This window comes from Dermacentor albipictus, chromosome 1 (assembly GCF_038994185.2).
Source record: "Dermacentor albipictus isolate Rhodes 1998 colony chromosome 1, USDA_Dalb.pri_finalv2, whole genome shotgun sequence".
NCBI classification, from domain to species: Eukaryota; Metazoa; Arthropoda; class Arachnida; order Ixodida; family Ixodidae; genus Dermacentor; species Dermacentor albipictus.
Genome location: NC_091821.1, coordinates 477,572,325 through 477,597,194, shown reverse-complemented (window position 1 = coordinate 477,597,194; position 24,870 = coordinate 477,572,325). Strand labels below are relative to the sequence as shown.

Sequence of the window (24,870 nt, the reverse complement as noted above, 5' to 3'; positions counted from 1 at the left end):
GAATGGTCTCACTATTACAGTATTGTTACGTGAACGAAGGATTAACAACTGGAAACTATTTACACGGTATATCTACAAAGGATAACTGCAGCGATGTTGTTGTTGTAGCCTGTGATGCGTGTGGCTCCTACCCACGATGGGGGATTGGCCAAGCAGCGGAGGGAGGTGGTTTCGGTATTGCTGCGAGCGGACGCGCTGTGTATGGGCTCCTCCTTCGAAGTCCACAGCGACCGGTCATATCGACTTGAGCCTCTCAACATCGCCACCATCGTATCTGGGAAGGTGAGCCGCCAATTTTGAGCCCACCTGGGTGTCACTATCCCGCCCGGGTCGGATTTTTCGGCCGTTTCTCCGTCTGCCTGGTGCACGCTGAGGCTACACCTGTCTTGGGCCTAGCGTCCGTGACCCCCACAGCCCACCCAGCCATTGAATACCAAGTAAACGGCACTGACATCGACCCCGCCGAAGCCCTAAACGGGGAATGGGAGACTGTCCTGCGTCTCCGCAAACAGTACCGCCCGGCGACTGCCACTCACTCTCCCCATACGGAACCCAAGGGCGGCGACGGCCGTTCAACCGCCGAGATATCCCGAGCTGCGGCGCCGCCAGCTGCGCAGCGCCCGCTCCGTACGCGACACGCGCCTCTCCCGCTACTCCCGCGGGGAGACTTCAAGATTGTTGTCCGACCACGCGGCGGTTTGGACGTAACCAAGGAGACCCCTCGAACGCTCTTCGCAGCAATCTGTGATGCGACCAAAATCCACCTGCAGGAAGCGCTCACTCAGGACCAGGTGCGGCTGCACCCAACAAACAATACCTTGACGATCAGCACTCCAGAGGAGGCTCGAGCTCGAGCTTATGCCCAAATAACGTCAATCCGCATCGGCACGAGCGCAACTGATGTCACCGCATACCTCGCTCCGCCCGATGATGCCGTGAGGGGCGTCATTCACATGGCCTACAGTGATGAGTCGCACGGTGAAATCCTGAAAGGACTTGTTCCCTTCAATCCTCAACTACCAATTATTGACGCTCGGTCCTTCGCGAAAAAGCGATCCATTATTATCACTTTCGCCAACGGCCCCCTGCCAAAGGCTGTCCGCTTTTGGGCGGGTATTCACACTTGCTTTCCTCATCGACCAAAAATGGAGGCTTGCTACAACTGCCGCCGTATCGGACACCGCCAGGATGTCTGTCCCGTCCCAACTAGCGGATGTTGCCACAATTGCGGTGACAAGCACACGCCAACGGAACCCCCAACCTGTACACCCAAGTGCATTGTCTGTGGGGACGAGCATCATACTGGGAATATTCAATGTAAGTACCGGTACGCACGCCCGCCACCACGCACCCAGCCAACCACCGGACGCCAGTCAAGAACCCGGGAGCAGAAGCCGGCCCTGCGAAAGTCATCGCGCAGTGCAAGCACTGCGCGCTCCATTTTACGTGACCGTAGCCACAAGCTCCAGCAGGACCTCACCTGGGCCGACCGTGCAAGAAAAGCGCCGCCTGCCCCCGCCCAGAAAACTCCGGACCACAACGAACGGGAGCTCCGGGCCCTGCGGGAGGAGGTAAGACGCCTCACAGTCCTCACTCAGAGCTCACTTCCCTCTCCTACTCTTTCTCACTCCCCCCCAACTTCACCTCCTACTCTATCACAAACCAACACCGCTACCTCTCAATCACCCCCCTCAAAAAAACAACGTATCACTCCCCCACCCCTCACCTCCGAGCCGATCGATGTCGATTCCAAATTGAAAGACCTCTCCGACCAATTTGACAAAAAACTCAAAGAGATTGAGGTTCGCCTCGAAAGCAAATTCAATACTCTCATCACTGACCTCACTACGAAAGTGGAGACGCACTTGGAACGCTGCATGGAATCTATGCTTGAGAAAATGGTCAACCTCCTCGAAGCACGCCTCACGCAGCTCCCTTCGCTCTCTACCCCCCTTCTCCCCACAGCACAACTAACTGCCATGGAACCCCACATCCCAATAGACGCGAGACTAGCCCCTCTTATCCATCCCTCTAAGCTCCAATATGGCGGGACGGGGCAACAATAACTCCCTTCACATCATAGCCTGGAACTGCCGCGGCTTCTGGGGCAAGCGCGCGCCCCTGCAGCTTCTACTTCCTACACTTTCCCCAACACCACAAGTCCTTCTTCTCCAAGATACTGCCAATCAGGCCACACTCCCCAGTTACAACTCCACACACTCTGACACCACAAACAGACCCAGGGCGTCCACACTTGTGCACCGCAACTTAACACACAAGACACATTACATCACGTCAGAGACGCCCTGCGTGATCACCGAAATTATCCATCATACACATACACTCCCATCCATCTTTATGGCCAATATCTACCACCCCCTATCCCAACCGATGGCCTCATTGGACTCCCTCCTCCGAGAGTTGTACCGCCTAGTAGGGAAGCACCCCGTACTAATCGGTGGGGATTTCAACGGCCAGCACACTGACTGGGGACATAAAACAACCACACACAGAGGTCGCAGGCTCTGGCTGCTCATGCAGAACCTCCAACTTTCCGTCCACAACAACTTTCAGATGCCCACGCGAATCGGCAACAGTGTCAGCATGGACAATAGTCCGGATCTGGTGATCAGCCGCTCCCTCCGTGATGTGACCTGGACGAGAACACAACACACACTGGGCAGTGATCATTACATTATACAAGTCACTGTCCCATTCAAACCACCCCGCCACGCCTACATGACACACAAACTCATTAACTGGGACGCTCTCCGCACCGCGCGGACCGCCCTCCCTGACAACCCCATCACCGACATCACCGACTGGGTAGACTCACTTCAGACTGACATCCAACACCACACGCAGCTGCTTGAAACCACCACAGACACCCCGACACTAGACACCCGACTCGCCCACCTCTGGGAGGCCTACCACAGCCTCCTAGAAAGGTGGAAACGGGGTAAACATAACAGAACACTAAAGAAACGCTTAGCCGCTTTACAATCCCAAATTCAACTACATTCGGAGGAGCTCTGCCGCTCAAATTGGGGGCAAGTATGCGACGGCATCGCCGGCAAACTGACAACCAAAAGAGCGTGGCACCTCCTTCGACACCTCATCGATCCATCGAAAGCAAAAAAAAACACCCAGCACCACGTCACCCGGCTCATACACACACACATGGACAACCCCGATGCTCTCTTGGGTACACTCCGCGACACATACACTTTACCTGGCACACCATCTCCTCTCCCCTCATACACAGGACAGCCGAACCCCGAACTCGACACCGACATAACAGAGGCGGAGGTCAGAGCAGCCCTTATGACTCTCCGCACCAATTCCGCGCCCGGCCCCGACCAGGTCACCAACACAACGCTTCGTAATCTGGACAATCAATCGATTACTCGCATCACGGAGTACTTCAACCAGTGCTGGAAAGAGGGCACCCTCCCCTAGTCCTGGCGACACGCATAGGTAATCTTCATTCCGAAGCCCAACAAACCACTTACACTCCAAAACCTTCGCCCAATCTCGCTAACCTCGTGTCTCGGAAAGCTTTTCGAGCATGTGGTATCAGCGAGGCTCGCACAGCACATGACAGACCATGACTTATACCCTCACAGCATGGTGGGATTCCGCCCCCATTTGTCCACACAAGACGCCATGTTGCAAATCACCCATGACATCTTCGATCCGCTCATTCCAAGCCACACCAAGGCAGTCCTGGCTTTGGATTTATCCAAAGCCTTTGATCGCGTCGAACATCACGCGATCATGACGGCACTCTCCCCACTGTATGTGGGCGCACGTACGTACACCTACATTAAGGCATTCCTCACAGCACGCACGGCCGAGCTTCATTTCGGCCCGCTCACCTACCCCACATACTCACTAAAAAGCGTAGGCACCCCGCACCCACGACAATTGGCAACCGTTCCTCACCTGAAACACACTCTCTACGCAGACAACATTACACTATGGACTACCCATGGCAGTGATGGCGCCATACAGGACGCCATCCAAGCAGCCACCAATCTGACCCAAAACTATGCAGTTAGCGTAGGACTTTCTTGTTCCCCAGAGAAGTCCGAGCTGCTGTGCATTCGTCCCAAGAACCGCAACTTGCCCTGCTCCTCCATCGTCATCGAGCTGGACGGTAGACCGATACCAGAGGTCGAAACCCTCAGGATACGTGGTATGCATATCCAGAGTGATGGGAAGCACACGACTACATTCCGGAGACTCAGGCAGGTAGTAGGGGCGATCTCGCACCTTATACGCCGAGTCACGGGCCACCACAGAGGCATGAGGGAGCGTGATCTATGCCGGCTTGTTCACGCCTTTGTACTCAGCCGTGTACTCTACTCCACCCCCTATCTCAAGCTGTCTCGCCGTGAAACTGACGCCATGGCCGCTCTTATTCGCCGGGCATACAAAGTCGCCCTCCACCTTCCCATAAATACACCTACCGACCGACTCTTACAATTAGGCCTCCACAACTCAATCGAGGAACTTGTAGACGCGCACCGCCAAGCACAATACCTTCGTCTCACACAAACCAACACTGGCCGGTACATACTGAACTCCCTTGGAATCCGGATACCAGCCAACGATCCGACATTACGCCCCATACCAAAACCCTTACACCGCGAACTGCTCATTAAGCCACTCCCCCGTAACATGCACCCCGACCACCACGATAAGCGCCGCAGAGCTCGTGCTACAGCGCTGCACCGTTACTACTGCTCGGAACCGGACGCCGTATGGGTAGACGCAGCCTGCAAGGGTGATCAAGCGGTCGCTGTCGTGGTGGATCACAATCTCTCACCGATTGGAACGCACACACTCCCCCCAGACACCTCTCCCGAAGCTGCAGAGGAAGCCGTCATTGCTCTAGCTATCATCAACACAGAAACATGGTATGTTTTATCAGACTCCAAAACTGCAATCCTAAATTTCGCACGAGGCCGAGTCCACGTCCCTGCTTTTTGCATACTGGACTCGCCCGTTGCAACCCCCGCACCGTCATGTGGAGCTGATTTCGGTGCCCGCGCACTGCGGGAATCCTGGTAACGAGGCCGCCAACCTCTTAGCCCGAGGTTCTTTAAACCGGGCTCTTGCGGCCTTCGATCCGGGATTCGCGAAGGAGCGCGCGCACACTTTCAACGAGCTGACGAATGCCTCCAAGGCGGCGCGTCAGCTGTACCCCGCACCGCACAAATCCCTTAGCAATCGACAAGCAACCCTTTGGCGCCGATTACAAACTCACACTCTCCCATCTCCTCTGACTCTTTCTCACTATCACCCACTTTTCCTCACATCAGCCTGTAAACTCTGTCCCGAACCTCGTGCTTCTGCTCTCCACTTCCTTTCTCATTGCCCGGCGGATCCTTCCCCGCGGGGCCTCGAGCACCTGAAGACCTGGGAGGACTGGGAGACCCTGCTGCGCTCTGGAGACCCGGTCGTGCAGACCATGGCTACTGATCGGGCTGCCAGCGTTATGGAGCGAAGCAACATAAATGCTTGAGTGCAGTGGGGTCGTGCGGGGGCCCAGGAGCCTGCGTGCTCCAAACTCCTCAGTCTCACAATAAAGTTTTAACGCGATAGCGTTAAGGAGCTCGTGTCGCAGAAAAGCCGGTGTCGTCGGCGTCGGGTGTCGGCGTCGGCGGCGTTGACCGTGAGCGATAAATCACGGCAGGCGCTTCATAAATAAAAAGCAACTTCCAAGATTGGCCCGGTGGGAATCGAACCCGGGTCTCCGGAGTGTGAGACAGAGACGCTACCACTCAGCCACGAGTTCGATGCTTCCAAGCGGTGCAAACGCGCCTCTAGTGAATGCGGTGTTGCCTTCGAAACCAGCCGTGGAAAGTTATACTGCGGTGTATATCGGTAATTATGAACATGTAACGTACAGAAGTCACAATTACACGAGTTGCGAAGTGCGTTTCCGCCGCATTTCTTTTGCGCTTTCCGCACACGCAGAGCCATCTTGCGGCAAACACAGAAGACCCCCTCCTCTCAATGTACGGCGCTGCCCCGACAGGAGGCGCGCCGCGCGCGCATTGGGACCGCTGCCAGGCGCGTCGCGGGACTCCCTCTCCCCTGACGACGCTTCGCCGTGCTTCCGGTTTAGATTACTATCTATCTCTCTGCCCGTGCCGATCACGACGTTTGGCTGGCGTAGATCGTTTCCCCTCCGAGACACCGAGTTCTTTGGTTCGTTTCGTTCGCTCAGGCGCACGTTTCGTTGTCGCGCCGAACGCTGCGTTGCTCGACGTTCACCGCGTGATAGGTGGGCGCTAAGTCCGATGCGGGGCGCATCGTAAGTGATTGCTGTGCCGTAGCGCATTGTCTTATACCCCTTGGCGGGTCGACGGGAACGCTGTCGCGTCCCACTCTTGAAGGCGAAGCTTAAGCGTCCTCCAATTTTTTTTATGATGATGATGAAGCAGCGCTGGCCAGTTCAGCCGACAGCTCGTGAGCTAGAGAGCGTTCGTCGTCTTCGTCGGGGCACCTGCATGCATCGTCCACAAGAAACACGCAATATGCATGAATCAGTAAAAAGAGGCTGTACCAGGTAAATTGAACCAAGACTTCAAAAATGGAAAACACTTCGGGCGCAAATCGAACTGAACATATAGTATTGGCAAGAGCCTAGTGTGACTCAGCCTTTTTTTTCCCATAATCAATTATTTCATAACATGTAATTACTGGACTTATTGATTTGTCGCTTAGGACCACAAGTGTGATACACAAGTTGCAGAGAACGTTCAGAAACCATATAATAAGTTTCTGCATGATTTGTCTCACGTGGTTCTTTTTTCCCGCGTGCCAAAGAAAGCCCGCGAAGTACGAAAAGCACCACGTGATGGGAAGCTTGCGCACTGCTGCTGTGGTGCGCTCAATCGCGCAATGGGAGAAGAAGCTCGGCCTCAGCCCGACTGTGGATTTATCGGGGTTTATCGCTTCGGCAACGCTTAGCCAGTAGCATGCACTTGCGCCGTTATGCGGCGAGAGCTAGAGGCCCAGATGTCTGCAACCGGTGTGACGCCTTGTCACTTCACCGTGGTCCCAGTTGGGCTTCGGAGGTGCTTGTTCACCCATTGCACGCTTGAGCGCAGCACAATAGCAGTGCGCAGACCACGGGCCCCATTACGTGGTCTCTTTCGTATTTTGGGGGATTTCATTGGCACGCGGAAAAAAAGAACTACGTGAGACATGTAGCAACAAAGAGACCGACGTATTTAGTGCCCTAATCGAACACTTCTCATCATCACCATCAGCCTATTTTATGTCCACTGCCAGGACGAAGGCCCGTCCCTGCGAGCTCCAATTAACCCTGTCCTGCGGCAACTGATTCCAATTAGCACCGGCAAATTTCCTAATTTCGTCGCACCACCTAGTCTTCTGCCGTCCTCTACTGCGCTTCCCTTCTCTTGGTGCCCATTATGTCACCCTAATGGTCCAACTGTTGTCTAATCTGCGCATTACACGACCTGCCCAGCGTCATTTTTTTTCTATTAATGTCAATTAGAGTATCGTCCATACCTGTTTGCTCTGTGATCCTAACCGCTCTCTTCCTCTCTCTTAAAGTTATGCCTAGAATTCTTCGTTTCATCGCTCTTTGCGCTGTCCTTAACTTGTTTTCAAGCTTCTTAGTCACCTACATGACATCCTAATAGAATCCTGTAACCGCAAACCGAACATAACAATCACCCTGCGTTGGGTGCCTGGACATGCTGGGATCGAGGGAAATGAGTTGGTTTATTAAAGTGCCCGCGAAATTAACCTCCGGGCGCCCTCGATTCCCTGGCCAAATCCAACGACAGTGGAAGGCGCTGCCATGTACAAAGAGCAAATAGCCGAACACTACAAGAACATCAAATAAAACTGCACTATTTTGCCCCAACCTCATCCTTCACTCAACACGGAATAACCGCATGTCCTTCGAAAAGTTCAAACGAACACTCTTCTCACGCCACTAATGCTCTACAATTTCGCTTGGCGTAGCACAGTTCACTGCCCCAACTGTCCGGAGATAAGGGCAGATACAGAACACATTCTGTATTCATGTAACACATTTACACTACCTCTCCTTATTTTCCTTACCCTTCCCCTCCTTCCTGGAGTGCTTGGCTTCACTCGCACTCGGCGGATCAACAACGGGCCTTAGCGGATCAAGCGCTCTACTTTACTAGGCCTTAGTGTTGGCCGTAAATAAAGTTCTCTCCTCCTCCTCCTCATATATGGCGCACTCCGGCGCGCGTGTCTCGTGCCTCGTGCCGCGCCCTGTGAGGTTACAAAAAAAGGAAATAAGAATAAGAAAACAAGAGCTCCTCTTCCTGCAGTCGGTCCGAACGGTTTTCAGGCATTTCGCTCACTTGTTAACACATTGTTGTAGTGTACCTAATCTCGGTCGCTATAACGTGGTGACCCGGACGTGATCGTACGGCGAGCACGACGTCATGGACGAGGCCACGAACAAGAGACCGACGACCAGTGCAGACGCCACGGTGCAGATCCGCCTGCCGTGCTTTTGGCCTCCAAATCATGCAGCCTGGTTTACTCAGGTAGGTGCCATCTTCGACCTTCCGCGCATTATCTCGCAGCGCCAGAGGTTCCTCCACGCTCTCTCTGCACTATCTACAGTGGTGGTTGAGGACTTCGTAGACGTTGTGGACGCACTTACTTCAAAACCGACTTCATACCCACTTCAAAACGACGGTGCTCCAGCGCAAGCCCGTGTATGTGCGCAGGCGACTCAAGCAACGTTTCAACGGAGAGGAGCTCGGCGACCGTCATAACTTCTACATCGTATATGCGGCAGCTCCTATGTGACTGCAGACTGGACGCGAACAGCCCGCTGCTGCTTGAACTGTTCCTTCAGCACCTGCAGAAGAGTCTCGTGGTCGCCTTGGCTACCGCACCAGAAGACATGTCCTTCGACAACCTTGAACCGCTGGCGCCGACCACGTCGCTGATTATTCAGCAAGAGGTACCGTGGCAACAACGAACGTTCCGCTGTCGCACCTCGAAGATCGACAGCCTCGCCTTGAGTAAATGATTAATGAACTTGCTGAGACTATTACTGCACTACGGTCGTCACCCCACCATCAACAGCGCGACCGTGATTACCATTTCAGATTCCCTTCTCAGTCCAGCTCACGTTCTGGTCCTCATCGCGGCGTACACTGCCGGTATCACAACAAATCCGCTGCCAACGCATGCCGCTCCCCTTGCAGCTGGCATGGAAATATGCCGCAGAGTCACTGATGGCGGCCGGTGACTATGGCCGCACGACAAACCGCCTGTTCTACGTCACTCACAGGCTTGCCGGACAACGATTCCTCGTGGACACAGGTGCAGAGGTCAGCGTTCCTGCCACACGACTAGACCGGCAGCGTGAAGAAAAACCGCGCTCCTTCAAGTAGCAAACAGCTCTTCTATCAACACATATGATCAGTGCATCCACAGCATCCACCCTGCTTGGACGTCCAGCCAGGTAGCTGCCCTCTGCCAAGAGCCACTTGCCCTGCACGAGCTCCAGGCGGCTCTGAGGAGAGGGAAACACCGCAGCGCACCACACCAGAAGTAGACGGTGTAACGCCACAGATGCTCCGTAACCTGGGCACCAGCGAGCAACAGCGCCTGCTCGAATGCTTCAATGAGATCTGGCAGTCAGGGCAGGTGCCAGAGGCATGGCGCACAGCCATTGTGGCACCCATCCTTAAGGCCAGAAAACCGGCTAGGGAACTGTCATCCTATCAACCGGTCTCTCTCACCTCCGCTGCCTGCGAGGTGATGGAGGCCATGGCCCTGGCACGACTGGACTGGGTGGCCCGTGCTCGCGGCTTCCTGGCAGACCAACAGACGGGCTTCTGGCGGCGGCGGTGCACTGCGGACTCCATCGCTGACATGGTGTCCACCCTGGAGGACGCCAAGGCCGACGAGGACCTCGTAATGCTCTTGCTGATCGACGTACAGGGTACCTTCGACAGCCTCCCTCACGCAGTAGTCCAGCAGGGGCTGGACCATCTCGGCATCTGTGGCAACCTGCGGGAGTTCCTCTCGTCGTTCCTGCACAACCGCACCCTCAGGGTACGTGTGGGTCAATCGAAGAGCACCCCCCCGTCCAGTCGCTGCAGGCGTGCCACAGGGGTCAGTGATGAGCCCCTTCCTTTTCAACCTGGCCATGGCACGGTTGCCTGCTGCCCTGCCAATCGACCATCACTTCCCCGTGCAGTCCTCAATATACGCGGACGACATCGCCCTATGGGTGCGGCGACCACCGCAACACATCCGGAAGGCACGTGCGGCCCTACAGAGAGCCCTGGACACTGCGGCTGCCTACTTGTGCAGCATCGGCCTTACCATCTCGGCCAGGAAGACCGAGGCCTTGCTACTGCACCCCAGAGCATCAGCCCACCGCTCAGCTGGCTGGCTGCGGTTGGAGGGCGTCCAGATCCCATGGAACAAGGCAGTCACCTACCTAGGGCTGCGCATTGACCATCGGCTGACCTGGCTGCCAGCTACCTAGGACCTGTGCGCCCAGGCTCTTCGGGTTTGCAAGGCTATCTCACAGCTCCTTGCCCGTGGACAGGTCTGTACCACCAGGTGGGCCCTGCAGCTATTTTATGCTGCAGTCACTTCACGGCTACTGTATGCCCTCCCCCTTGTGGCGCTGCCCCCACCCCGCCTGCGGAAACTGGGGCTACAGCATCGGTCAGCAATACGGCTCTGTCTTGGCGTTCCCCGAACCTCACAAGTTGCCGCCACTTTGGCTGAGGCAGGTGCCTTGCCCCTGTCATTACTCTTCCTACAATAGGGGTTACGACACATTGATCGCCTACACCATGCCGCAGATAGTCAAGCACTCCTGACCCGCCTACGCTCCCGCCAGCATCACACATGGGGCGGCTGTGTGGCCTCTATAACGAGGTCATAGGAGGACACGCCTGCAAACGCTATACAGCCTCGCCCACCACATCGACCACCAATCCCTATCTCGACGGAGCTGCCAGGTGTCTCGAAGAACCGTTCCTCAACATATGCCCTACAGCAGACGGCAGCCTCTCTCCTTCAAGAGAGACGTACTTGAGGACCACCTTCACATCTTCGTCGATGGATCCGTGATACCGGAGACTGGCTCATCCACAGCAGCCTGCGTTGCACCGGCCCTACGAAAGAGCAAGCTGTGCCGTCTCCCGCGGCACGCAAGTTCTACCGCAGCAGAGTTAGCAGGACTCCACCTTGCTGTGGACCTACTTGCAGAGGAGCTACCAGCGACCCCGGCAGCCATATTCTGCGGCTCCAAGGCGGCGATGTCCTGCCTGCCTGGTGGGATGGCCTAAGGGCCATCCCACCACCTCGGGCTTTCTGATCGGCCACTACTTCGCTTCCATCTCTACGACCCTCTATACCTTTCTCCCTCCTAACCTCTCTCTCTCTTATAACCCCATCCCCCTATTGCAAAAACCAGCGCCACTGGGACCCAGTGCGCCGGATTATGGGCCCAGTACAGCGCGCTGGACGCTGGGGCGCTGGGAAGGCGCTGGGAAGTCGCGGCGTACTGGGAGGCACTGGCTACTCGTGTGAAAAACAGCTCTAGCGCGTGAAATATGTGGTGCCTGGACACCGTACATATTTTTTGAATACAGAAAGCAAGGAAGAGCGCTTAAGTGCAATAAAAAAAAGAAAAATTACCGACGATTACGTTACTTCCTAATGCGAAATTTGAGCGCAGCAAATGCGAGCATTTGTTTGCGTTTGGCCTCGGCCTCGGCCGCGCGAACGGTAGAGTCTTCTCTGCGACGGCGATGAGCTTCTGCTTCAGCCTCGCTTACTGCTGGTTGCTCTCGACGGCGGCGATGAGCCTCCGCTTCGGCGGCGCGAACTGCAGGGTCTTCTCGGCGGCGGCGATGAGGTTCTGCTTCAGCCTCGCTTACTGCTGGTTGCTCTCGACGGCGGCGATGAGCCTCCGCTTCGGCGGCGCGAACGGCAGGGTCTTCTCGGCGGCGGCGCTTAGCCTCTGCTTCGGCGACGCGTACTCCTGGATCATCTCGACGGCGGCGACGGTAAGCTTCTGCTTCGGCGGCACGCACCTCTGGATTCTGACGGCGATGGCGCTGGGCCTCTGCTCTGGCAGCTCGTTTAGCAGCAGCAGCAGCAGCAGCAGCAGACGGAGGACTTCCATCGGTCGTCTCGCTCATGGCTCAGAAAGAACTGGCAGATAATTTCGCAGTGGCGAACGGCAGCGGCAATTTCGGCTCAGGCGGTGCACATATACAGATCCGCCGCCACCGATCTGGCTCTCTGATTGCCACCGCACAGGGCGAACGGCAGCGGCAATTTCGGCTCGGGCGGTGCACATATACAGATCCGCCGCCACCGATCTGGCTCTCTGATTGCCACCGCACAGGGGTTGCATTGGAGGAGGAGCGAAGAAAGGAATTAAGTTCGAGCCGGCGCTTTGACAACCGGAGACTCGCAGGAAGAGGGGGGAGGGGGGCGGCGTGTACACCCAGCGGCAAACGATGGGGGCAGAAGCGCGCGCAGCAAGCGGACAACACGATAAAGGGAGGAGGGAAGAGATAGCAGCGACTGACTGATGCCGCTGACGCCGATAGTGAGTCAACCCCAGCTGCGGAGTTGGTTTCAGGGACAACGCCGCCGATGCCGACACAAACAATATGATACCCTCGCTTCCGCAGCGCTAAGAACCAGGTCTAGCCGTGGGAAGGTGGTCACGTATTCGTCGACGTGCCGGGGCCTACGTGAAATAACCTGCGCGTCGGCAACTGAAGAGCACCCTATCCGCCACACAAGAACAGGGGGGGGGGGACCCTTTCCTCCTCTTTCTGCATGGCGGCGACGCTGTTCTATGCAGTCACGTTATCTTGACTCTCGAGCGGCGTCATCGGCATCCAGCGGTATCAGTCGGTCGCTGCTAGCGCTGGGGGGATGAAAGGGGGGCGGAGCTGGTTACGAGGCCGACGACAACGCCGACGACGACGCGAAACCCAGGAACGGACGCCAAAGAGCTGCGCTCTAAAAAAATGTAAAAAATAAAATTGCGCCGACAAGGATTCGAACGACCGACCTACAGATCCCAAGCCTGTCACTTTACCGCTACGCCACGCCATCTTTTTTTTTCTTTCATGGTATTTATTACAGTAGCAACAACCCGATATTCACCAGTTGTGCATAGTCAGAGAATGGAGAGCACACTGACAGTCACTCAGAGAAAAGGCATCGTTCATACTGTGGGTAGAAATGTGGTTTCACTTTAGAAGGGTGCTAAGGATAAGCACCTCACCAAAATGGGGTACCAGTCCGGCTGGGTATCAAGTTCATCATAAACCTGCTTTAGGTGTAGGGTCATTTGGATGAAATTCACCCTTGTAGGTACAACCGTTTCGGCGTTTCTGTCCATAATACGCGTTTTCCACAAACTGTGCATTCCTATGAGAAAAAACATATCAAAAGGTGCACTATTATCAGGGGTCGGCAGTAGGTATCGCACAGTATGAGCCATCACACGGAAATTCGCGGATAATTTGCCATGTCAAAGCCGAGAAGCAGTTTGTTTCGCAGAGCTACGTCTCGTACAGACATGGTTGATCCGCTATCGCCCAGCAACTAAAACTCACGCCTGTACCAGAAATAAAAAGTTGCTTTCCATATTCAGCAGTATGCTTGGAAGTGCCACACCAGCAATTTTCACTTGCGATTGCTATTTTAACTACCCGCGCCGAAATCGGTCCCCACCGAAGCTTAGGCCTAGCGTATCCGCCGAGTCCATCCTCTAGGAGTGTCTAGGCGCAGGAATCAACAAATCTAACAAGGATAAATCACTCTATATATCAGCTTTCGCATCGATGTTCTTAAATAAATATATTTTTCATGTCTGCAGTGCCAGCATAAAAAGCGATGACCGCAGATGTGACGCGTCATAAACACAGGTATGTGTGCTATCGCCGAAGCCTCCCAGCACTAGCCCGCGCTTCTCTGACGAAGATCTATGACTAGCCAGGCGTCTTGGCTGAAAGGCATCACTGCACTAAGGAAACGGTGCATATCCTTTGCGTGAAGAACCAGAAATGGCTATCGAAATCGGCAGTAACAGGCCATACACCATCCCGGGTCGGCGGTTCATTTAGGACTTTTTTTCGAAGTTAAAACAGCAATCGCAAGTGAAATTCGATGGTGTGGCACTTCCAAGCATACTGCTGAATACGGACGGCAACTTTTTCTTTCTGGTACAGGCGTGAGTTTTAGTTGCTGGACGATAGCGCATCAACCATGTCTGTATGAGACGTAGCTCTGCGAAACAAGCTACTTCTCGGATTTGACATGGCAAATTATCCGCGAGTTCCCATGTGATGGCGTGGCGTAGTAACATAAATCCGATCAAGACGGGCGTAGGAATGGCCTTGAATTCTTGTATAAGAGCGAGCTCCCTGTCCCGACACTCCTATATCAACGAGCCCTGCATTTTCTATTATGTTAGACAAAACTTCACCACTCCTGTCCCGCTGAGTGTTATTGCCGCTTCGATCGTTCGGATCGCATACACAATTGAAATCTCCCATTAAAACAATGCAGCGATCACAGTCCAATAGACTAGACACAGTATCACATAAAAGAGTTCGTTTTGCAGCGTCATTAAATGCATAGACGTTGACTATGCGCCATGGCACACCCTGCAACACAAAATCACAACATATATATCGACCTTCGGTGTCGACATGATAACTAAAAGCTGAATAAAGTAGGCTCTTTTTCAGAAACAGGAAACAGCCCGCAGATAAACCAACAGCGTGTGAAACACAAACATTATACTTAGAGAGAAAAGGTCGCAAAGCCCTATCTGTCTCGTCGTCACTCTCAATCTTCGTCTCCTGCACGGCGACGAAGTCGAGGCGCTTCCTAGACAAAAGCCGGCGAAGCTGCGCCTGTTTCTGCAAATACCTAAGGCCTCGTACTTCAAGGTTGCGAATAGAAGTTGCTGGGACAGGGCCATGGTGACTACCAAGTATTTGGACCTAATGATCTATGTGATCGGTCCTAGAGGGCAACGGTGAGGCTCCCTCCGAAACCCCACCTGGCCTTCTGGACCGTGATCGTCGGCACTTTCCTGAGTGTTTCGATGTTTTGCGGCGAAGGGCTTTTCTTGTGGTACTGGTCGTCTCGCTGTCTGTGCTTGATTCCGATCTGTTGGTCGCACGGCGCTTCGGAACTGAAGTATCCGCGTTACTTCGGCTGTCCTCTGCCGGCTCAGTGCACGTGTCGAGTTGCTTGGGTGCATCAGATGAGTCATCTCCGGCTCCCTCATTCGCTTGCTGGGCAGCAGCTGGCTCCATGGTAGCGGGTGCTCCTTTGGGTTGTTGCTTCGGTTGCTCATCTTTCTCTTCGCTACTTTCTTTTTTCACGGGCAGTTCTGCGATGGCATTGTGACTGTCTTTAACAGGCAGAGGGGCCTTAGTGGCACAGCGGGTCTCCGCGGAAGAGGGAACGTCTCCCGTCGCGTCAAGAACCTCCGTAATGTCCATTATGTGTTCTTGCAAGCTTTCATCCGGAGGCTTTGTTCTGTGTCGTAACTTATCGGCGTATGTTACGACACATTCTTCAGCTGTGTGACCAAAGCGCCGGCAGGTTTCACAACGTGGGGTTCTGCAGTTTCGACGAATGTGCCCCACCTTGTTACAGCGCAGACAAAGTGGGGGCCGGCCTGGAATTAATACGAGACTCTGCACTCCACAAACAGGTAGTAGATGTGGAACGTCCCCCACGCTCACTCCATCGGCAAGAGTCAACACCACGTCCCGATTTAGCGTACGCATTTGTTCCATCTCCGATACTCTCCAGCTTTCTGCTGATATAGACTTGACTTTCCCGTAAGCCTGGAGCGCATCTCGAATGTAGTCGTCTTCCAAACGCTCAGGAAGCCACAAAAGCTTCATTTTAACTTCCGTGGGCTCAGGATCAATGACGACGCAGCGTCTACCTTTTACGGATAATTCCCCGCATGCGACTAGCTTTGATTTTGTCATCCCTGATTTGCACGTCACCATCCACACGTGCGACATCTGAAATTGTCCGATGGAACTTATTTCCTTCAGGTCAATAACGTTCCGAAGGGCGTCTCTGAAGTCTTGGGCTCGGTACGGTCGGCCACTTAAGTCAGCATGCAGGAAAACGGAGTCCACAACCAGCTTACCGGTAGGAAGACGGGGTAACACAACACGGTAGTCATTGCTGCTGGCTGAAGCCTGAGCAGCACCTCGGCCAGGGGCCGATAAATCCTTTGAAGCGGAGAACATGAGAAAAGCGACCGTTCGGAACGCCGTCTTCTTCTTTCTCATACATTGTTGACATAGAAAACATTAAATGTGAGTTACAAAAGTATGACGCACTGCGTTACAGAGGTGCGCGAATTCGATCTCGAAACATGCGCGCTCTGCAATCTGAGCAACCAACACGTCAAGCTTTACTTGACGAGCGACGTCACGGTATTTCCAAAGTAATTCCGGAAATATACTCCGAAGGTAGTCTTCTAACAAATACTAATGACATAATTTCTCAGTTCGAAACTTTCTACACTATGTTGTTTAGTGCCTCTCCGAATGATCACGATGCAAAAGTTTCAGACAGTTTTGTATGTCTTGTAAAACCATTACAGGATGATGACTGTGCAGTCATCAGTGGTAGCCTTACGATTCAAGAAATTGAGCTAGCTATTGATCAGCTGCCTCTGTCGAAAACACCCGGCCCCGATGGACTTTCAAGTGAATTTTACAAAGCTTTCAAATCAATTATCAGCCCCATATTATTGGATATCTTTATTACAAGTTTAGAAATTGACGCCCTTCCGCAGTCTTTTTGCAAAACCCACACAGTTCTAATTCCAAAAAGTTCAGATAAAGAGAAACTGCGTTCTGTTGAAGGCTATCGACCAATCACATTGTCAAACGCGGATTACAAAATTTTTGCGAAAGTTCTATCTAATAGATTGCAATTTGCGATGTCAATTCTAATTGGTTCCCATCAGACGTGTGGAATCAGGGGCCGATCAATTCAAACCAACATACATATCGCCCGTACCCTTCTTCAATACTGTTATGGTTCCACTGAGCAGCTTGCAATGCTCCAGGTAGACCTTGCTAAAGCTTTTGATCGTGTCAGCCACTCCTATTTATTTTCTCTTTTGGAGCATGTCAATGTTGGCTCCATTGTGCTTAAAGGCGTTAGGCTTTGCTACACCTGTTGTACTACTCGTTTAGTTATTAATGGCCAACTCTCCGAACCCATTTCTATTTGCTCATCAGTAAAACAAGGATGCCCGATGTCCCCACTACTATTCGCCCTTTACCTGGAACCGCTATGCTTAAGCGTAATTCAGTCGAGTAACATCCATGGCTTCAATATACTGGGTAATGAAGTTAAAGTCCTAGCTTACGCAGACGATCTAGCGTTCTTCTGCAGGGATAAGTCCAGTGTTGAAAAAGTAGTATCGAAAATAGAAGAATTTGGCAGCGTATCAGGAACGCGAATGAACTCCTCAAAAAGTTTAGGCTTATGGTTTGGCTCATGGTGCTATACACCAGAACAGTTTGCAGGCGTTAAGTGGACTGATGTCCCGCCAAAGTATCTTGGCGTGCCGCTAGACGCATATAAATTAAGCGCACACTATTGGAAAGAACGGGTTTCGGTACTGCAAAGTTACGCCCAGACATTCGTTCCACAACGACTTTCTATTTTTGGGAAAGCCGACTACAAAAAAAAAAGGGTATCTTTGTCTCTCCTGTTAACTGTCGCCTTTGTGATGTACCAGAGACAACTGAACATTGCTTTATTAGCTGCACCGACGCCATCCTATTTTGGGATGTCCTCCAACGGACTTTAAAGAAAGACTTTGTGATTAACGCTCATACTGTGCGATACCTGCTGCCAACCTCTGATAATAGTGCACCTTTCGATATGTTTTTTGTCATGGGAATGCACAGTTTGTGGAAAACGAGAATGATGGACCGAACCGCCGAAACAGTTGTACCTACAAGAGCAAATTTCATCCAAATGACACTACACCTAAAGCAGGTTTATGATGGACTCGGTGTGCAACCGGACTGGTACCCTATTTTGGTGAGGTGCTTATCCTTACCACCCTTCTAAAGTGACATGAACGTTTCTACTCACAGTGTGAACGCTGCCTCTTCTGTGTGACTTTCATTGTGCCCTCCATTCTCTGACTATGCAGAACTGGTAAACGTCTGGTTGAATGCAACTATAATAAACACCATGAAAGAAAAAAAAAGATGGCGTGGCGTAGTGGTAAAGTGACGGGCTTGGGATCTGTAGGTCGGTCGTTCGAATCCTTGTTGGAGCAATTTTATTTTTTACGTTTTTTTTCTCTTTTTTTATTGCACTAAAGCGCTCTTTCGTGCTTTCTGTATTCAAAAAAATATGTACGGTGTCCAGGCACCGCATATTTACCGCGCTAGAGCTGTTTTTTACACGAGTAGCCAGTGCCTCCCAGTACGCCGCGCCTTCCCAGCGCCCCAGCGTCCAGCGCGCTGTACTGGGCCCATAATCCGGCGCACTGGGTCCCCGTGGCGCTGGTTTTTGCAATAGGCCCCTCCACCCTGCTGGCGCTGAGCCGTGCTCCCGCATGGGTTGCAGAAAATAGCGCTATCCTTTTCTCCTTCCTCTCAAGAACCACTTCTCTCTCTCTCGCTTACCATCGACTTGGGTCACCGACGCATCTTCCGGTGGGTGTTCATTGTTGCAGACGCACGCATGGCCATATTGGGTGTGGATTTTCTGGCCTACTCGTCCTTAGTGTCGACCTCCACGTTCGTCGCCTCGTGGACACGACGACTAGGATGCCTGTACAAGGCATCCTCGCGCCTATGACATCAACCACTATAAGAGTACTCAGGATATCCTCATCTGCGTTCGCCTCAAGATTGTCAGCCTTCCCAGCCATCGCGAAACCTTCCAATCTTGAGCTGCCAGTACGTCACAACGTCATGCATCATGTTGTCACCGCAGGCCCCCCAGTGTTCTGCCAACCCAGACGACTCGCTGGTGACCGCTTTGCTATCGCAAGGAGAGAATTCAACAACATGCTACAACTGGATATCAATGCCTCCCTCGTCGAGCACTTGGCCTTCAGCGCGAACATGGTACCATATCGTGACCTGGGGGATTGGCGTCCGTGCGGCGACTACCATGCGCTAAACGCTATCCACTCCCTCACATTCATGACTTCGCAGCCAACCTAGCTGGAAAGGTAATATTCAGCAAGATATATTTAGGCCTACTATCAAATCCCTGTCGAGCCAGCAGGCTGGCCAAAGACTGCAACTGCGACAAAGACTGCAAGCCAGCGACGACCCAGCACATCCCAAAGGGCACGGCAGCAGGGCTTGCACGCAGATGGCTCACCCGCTTGCCTTCTTTATGGAGATTATTGCCAGCCTGCTGCTGATATACCAGCGGAACACCAAGAACCAAATCAGCCTTTCGTGATTCTCGACGTGCATGTGCTTCAGAACGACACCTTTTCGTCGTTTCCTTTCCTACCATTTGCGGAAGGGAACCCGTCATAGTCTACCTCCAGCGGAAGAAGATTCTTGAAGCCATCCAGCACGGCCCCTCACCTTACCCGGAGCATAAAAGCCGGCGACGACCCGGCACATCCCAAAGGGCACGGCAGCAGGGCTTGCACGCAGATGGCTCACCCGCTTGTCTTCCTTATGCAGGTAAGAAGACATTTTGGAAAGTATTTTCGCTCTAGTGAACGCTGTTTCGTCGTGCTGCCGTGCCCTACAGTGCTTCTCGATTCTCTGTATGACATGGTGTACCTTGCAAAGTTGTTATTGCTTGCCGGAGATGTCGAGACAAATCCCGGGCCTGACCTTTCGGGCCTTGCCAAACAGTTAACTCAAATCGCCGCTGATATAAAGACAATAAAGGAAGAACGACTGACATCGATAGATAAAAAACTAGAACGACTATCATGCCTTGAAGACAATGTTTCAGCTTGCACTAAACAAATCGCTAGCCTTCAAAAAACTGTATCGTCCTTGGAATTAAGGCTAGACGATCTAGAGAATAGATCCAGAAGGTCGAACCTTATTGTGTATGGTATGCAGGAAGATACAGAAGAAAATGCCGAATCTCTGGAACGCGCGGTGAATGAAAAGGTCATTAGGCATACCTTGAAGTTAGAAGCAGTGGCAATAGAACGCATCCACAGACTAGGCAAACCAATGGCAAACAAAACAAGACCAATAATCTTTAAGCTCCTAGACTTCCGATACAAAACTTAACTGCAAAAACTCAAGGATACTGATTACGCCATCAGCGAAGACTTTTCACCCCGAGTTCGAGATATTAGGAAGAAGCTATGGCAATATGGAAAAGCAAGGAAGGAATCCAGTGATAAAGTGGCCCTGGTCTACGACAAACTAAAGATTAATAGTTGCCTTTATTCTTGGGACGAGGAAAATAATGAGGTGACCCCCATTGCGTCCACTTCAAGCGATACAAAAAACCAGGACGTCGGTACGCGAACCTTGCGTCCCCGCCGTCCCTAACACCCAAAATAACGTTCGATAATGTTAACGCTCGAAGTGTTAGTAGTAAGCTCGGACCCCTCGAATCAATGTTAATAGCTTTCAAACCGGAATTTCTAGGCACAACAGAGACTTGGCTAACCAAAGACGTCAAAGACTTCGAAATTACTCCCCCAAACTACGTCATTATTCGCAAAGATCGGCCAACACGAGGCGGTGGCGTTGCTGTTTTGATAAAAAAGGAAATTCCGTACGTTAAGTTGCCTGACGTTGAGGGGGTTGAAGCTGTATTTTTCAAACTTTGCTTTGCCACTACCACCTTCATTGTTGGATGCATTTACCGTAGTCCTTCTACTGATTTGAATATGTTGCAATCATTGCACGTGTATATACAGCAGCATGTGAAGGGCACCAAGCTCATATTACTAAGCGACTTTAATCTCCCTGATATCAACTGGCACACACTGCATCACCGTTCACCTTGCGCAGATATTCTTTTCGACATTATGCTCTCTTTTAACCTAACCCAAATAATAACTGAACCCACGCGTGTACAAGGATCCAGTTCTAACATTTTAGACCTAGTATTTTTAAGCAATCATTTCCCCACCCATAACGCTAAATTCGAAGTCTCAACCGGCTTGTCAGATCACAAACTAGTATTGTGTGAGGTGCCGTATCAAGATTCGCTACCCTCTTCACAACCAACAAAAACGTACAAAGACTACAACAGAGCTGATGATACAAGCATTATTGATACACTGTCATTTCAACTATCGTCATTCAAACAACTCGCACATGATGGAAACACAGACATAGAAATTTTATGGCACAAATTTAAGTCCGTTGTGTCATACTGCATCAGTAACTACGTCCCCTTGAAAACTAAGACAACTCATAAACATAACCCCTGGATAATACTCGGACCGTTATTCATGCAAAAAGGAAAGTTCGCCGAATCAGAATAAATAAAAAATCCCATCCCTCACAACGAACTGATCAACAATTAACTTACGCCGTGGACGATTCAAAAACAAAAATTAAGAAGGCCAAATCACACTATTTTACAAACACACTTCCTAACTTTATAAAGAATGCTCCCGAAAAATTCTGACGTTATTTAAACCCTAAGAAAATAGACGAAAGAACGACATCTCCTGCGGATAACAAAAACGCTGCGACTTCTTTGAGTAATTATTTCTGCTCTATTTTTACATCTGATAACGGAGAACTACCAGGAATAACCCCCGACACTGGTGTGAAGATGGAACCATTAACTATAACAGAAACAGGAGTACTAAATCTTTTACTAAATCTCGACACAAAAAAAGGACCAGGGCCAGATAACATCCCTAACATATTCCTTCATCGATATGCCGAGTGGATGGCAAAATTCCTAATCCTCCTTTTTAACAAATCATTATCCACCTGCACCCTTCCTACGGAATGGAAAACTGCCAAAATAAAACCAATACACAAATCAGGAAATAAATCTGATCCTTCAAACTACAGACCCATATCATTAACCAGTACAGTATGCAAGTTATTAGAACATATTATTTTAAAACACGTAAATGCTTATCTAGAAGTAAATGATATCCTAACCCCTTGTCAGCACGGCTTTCGTAAAGGCCTTTCTACTATTACGCAATAAATTGAATTAACACATGACATATCCAAGAGCATTGATAACCAGAAACAAATAGACCTCATATTTTTAGACTTTATGAAGGCATTTGACCGCGTGTCACACACTAAACTTCTTGCAAAACTAGAACTAACTTTGGGAAGCGGCCCTATCCTTGATTGGATCAAAAACTATCTTAGTAATCGCACACAATTTGTTGAAATTAACAACGAGAGGTCCGCGACAACTAACGTTACATCAGGAGTACCCCAAGGAAGTGTCTTAGCCCCAGTATTATTCTTAATCTTTATTAATGACTTAGCCGCATATGCTTCACAGAATATCAAACTTTTTGCAGATGACTGCGTTCTCTTCCAGGAAATTAACTGCCTTGATGACCATAGAACTTTAAATAACGCCATAACAGCAGTTTCCCAGTGGTGCAAGGACTGACAGATGGATATCAATCTAAAGAAGTCCGTTCTATTATCTGTAACCAGAAAAAAACATACATCAGCCTTCCAGTACACCCTTAACAACATTCCTCTTGCATCTGTTCATGAGCATAAGTACCTTGGTGTGACACTAACATCTGACTTCAGGTGGGATTCTCACGTTAACAATATCACATCAACCGCAATAAGACAGCTATTCTTCATTAACAGACGCCTTAAACTAGCACCATCTGAAACAAAGTTACTCGCATATAAAACACTCATAAGACCGGTTCTAAAGTACGCCAACACCGTTTGGTTCCCGTCTACTAACAAACTGATTAAAAAAAATGGCTGTGGCTTAGCTAAGGTTAAGCCCAGGATGCGTAGCATACAAGCCTTTATTTTAACGTGACAGCGTTAATGAGCTCGTGTCGCAGAAAAGCCGGTGTCGTCGGCGTCGGCTCAGGCGTGCGGCGCTTGCTCAGCCGCACAGTTCGTTGTCGCGCCGAACGCTGCGTTGCTCGACGCTCACCGCGTCCGATGCGGGAGGCGACGCCGCGAGCGACGGCACGAGTTGGAGCGCCGTTTCTCCGCTGTCGTGACGTCACGGTGTCACGTGGCATTCAAGGCGACACCGCCGCGCCTGAGGAGCTGGGTTGAGCTCTCGCAATATGCTTCGCATAAAACTTGAAGGGGTACAGCGAAAAGCGCTGAGATACATATATAATAAACACTCCATCACAGACTCACCAACAGCATTACTGAAACGGGCAGAACTTCTAACCATGCATAACAGAGCCAAGCTTGCTAGACTAAAGATCATGTATCAGTTAATACACAATCAACTTAAACTGCCTATTATGAAATACATATCAACGTCCTCGAATAGAATAACTCGTCGTAAACACACACACATTAAGCGAATTTCCATTCCGCACTGATATTTTCAAATACTCTTTTTTTCCAAGGGCGACACGCGAATGCAATAATCTTAGCACAACTATCACTGACAGCTCATCCTTAGATACGTTTGGTACCCTGATTGCGGATCAACTATACGCATTGTAGCAATAATTATTCACATTATTTACGTAGTTCCTTGTTGCCTTGTTACTTTAACGGTGTCTGTGCTTGACTATAATTACAGCAATGATGCAATACATTTCTTGTTAGCATTATTGTAACCTTGATTGTTGCGTGACTGTTATTACCTCAATACTGACCTTGTAACTGGTTTCTGTAACTGCAATTATCTTTGTCATAACCTCTCCGTTCTATTTATTCTTTGTATAATCACGTAATCAAATCGTTATATGCCCAAGTTTTTTTTTATTGTATTAGACTTTGTAAGTAACACCTTATACCATGTTCCTATGTATAACATAGAGCCCTTCCTGTTACAATCCCTGATGGGATTCACAGTATCAATAAATGAAATTAAATGAAATGAAATTCGCGTTTTTCGAGTATACATACGCATGCCGTTCGGGCTGAGAAACGCTGCTCAGACGTTCCAGAGGTTCATCAACGAGATCACCCGGGGGATCCTCTTGAAGCTTCTGAAGCACGGTTGAGCGGATGTGCTGAGGAACGACAAGGAGAAGGGGAGGACCGTCAGGATGAAAACTGCATCGGTACAATATCCTGCAGTTGAGAGCCGTATAAGTAGGGGCGGAATTTCGCTACTGCACACACAACGGCCAAAGAATCGCGCTCGGTAATAGAGTACTTCCGCTCCGCAGGTGACAAGAGACGACTAGCGTAATCGATGACACGTTTATGGCCGTGTTGAACTTGTGCCAAGATGGCACCGATTCCGTGGCCACTGGCATCGGTGGGCACCTCTGTAGGGGCTGAAGTAGCGAAGTGTCCTAGAATCGGTGGGTGGTGAGCATGGTGGTAAGGCGAGAAAAGGCGGCGGCCTGAGAGGATCCCCATGAAAACGGCACTCTTTTCTTCACGAGATCTGTGAGAAGGCGTGCTATGGTGGCAAAGTCTAACGAAACGGCGGGAGTAAGAGCAAAGGCCCAACTTCGGACATCTTTTGCGGACTGTGGAGCAGGGGACTCTTTCACAGCGCGAACTCTCTCTGGGTCCGGTCGGATAGCAGACGCATTGACGACATATCCAAGAACAGTAATCTCATGGTGGCCGAAGTTACATTTCTTGGAGTTGAGCGAAAAACGGCAAGTACAGCTGAAAGGCGCTCAATGTATGTGCGGAA

At 51.2% G+C, this 24,870-nt stretch overlaps 1 protein-coding gene across 1 annotated transcript; it reads right to left on the bottom strand.

Moving 5' to 3' along the window:
- Window positions 1–14,312: 14,312 nt before the first annotated feature.
- On the bottom strand, window positions 14,313–16,341 carry LOC135907688 (uncharacterized). The gene has a single exon (XM_065439391.2). It carries the CDS (start codon window positions 16,323–16,325, stop codon window positions 15,048–15,050), a length of 1,278 nt encoding a protein of 425 aa, XP_065295463.2. The 5' UTR covers window positions 16,326–16,341; the 3' UTR covers window positions 14,313–15,047.
- Window positions 16,342–24,870: the final 8,529 nt, after the last annotated feature.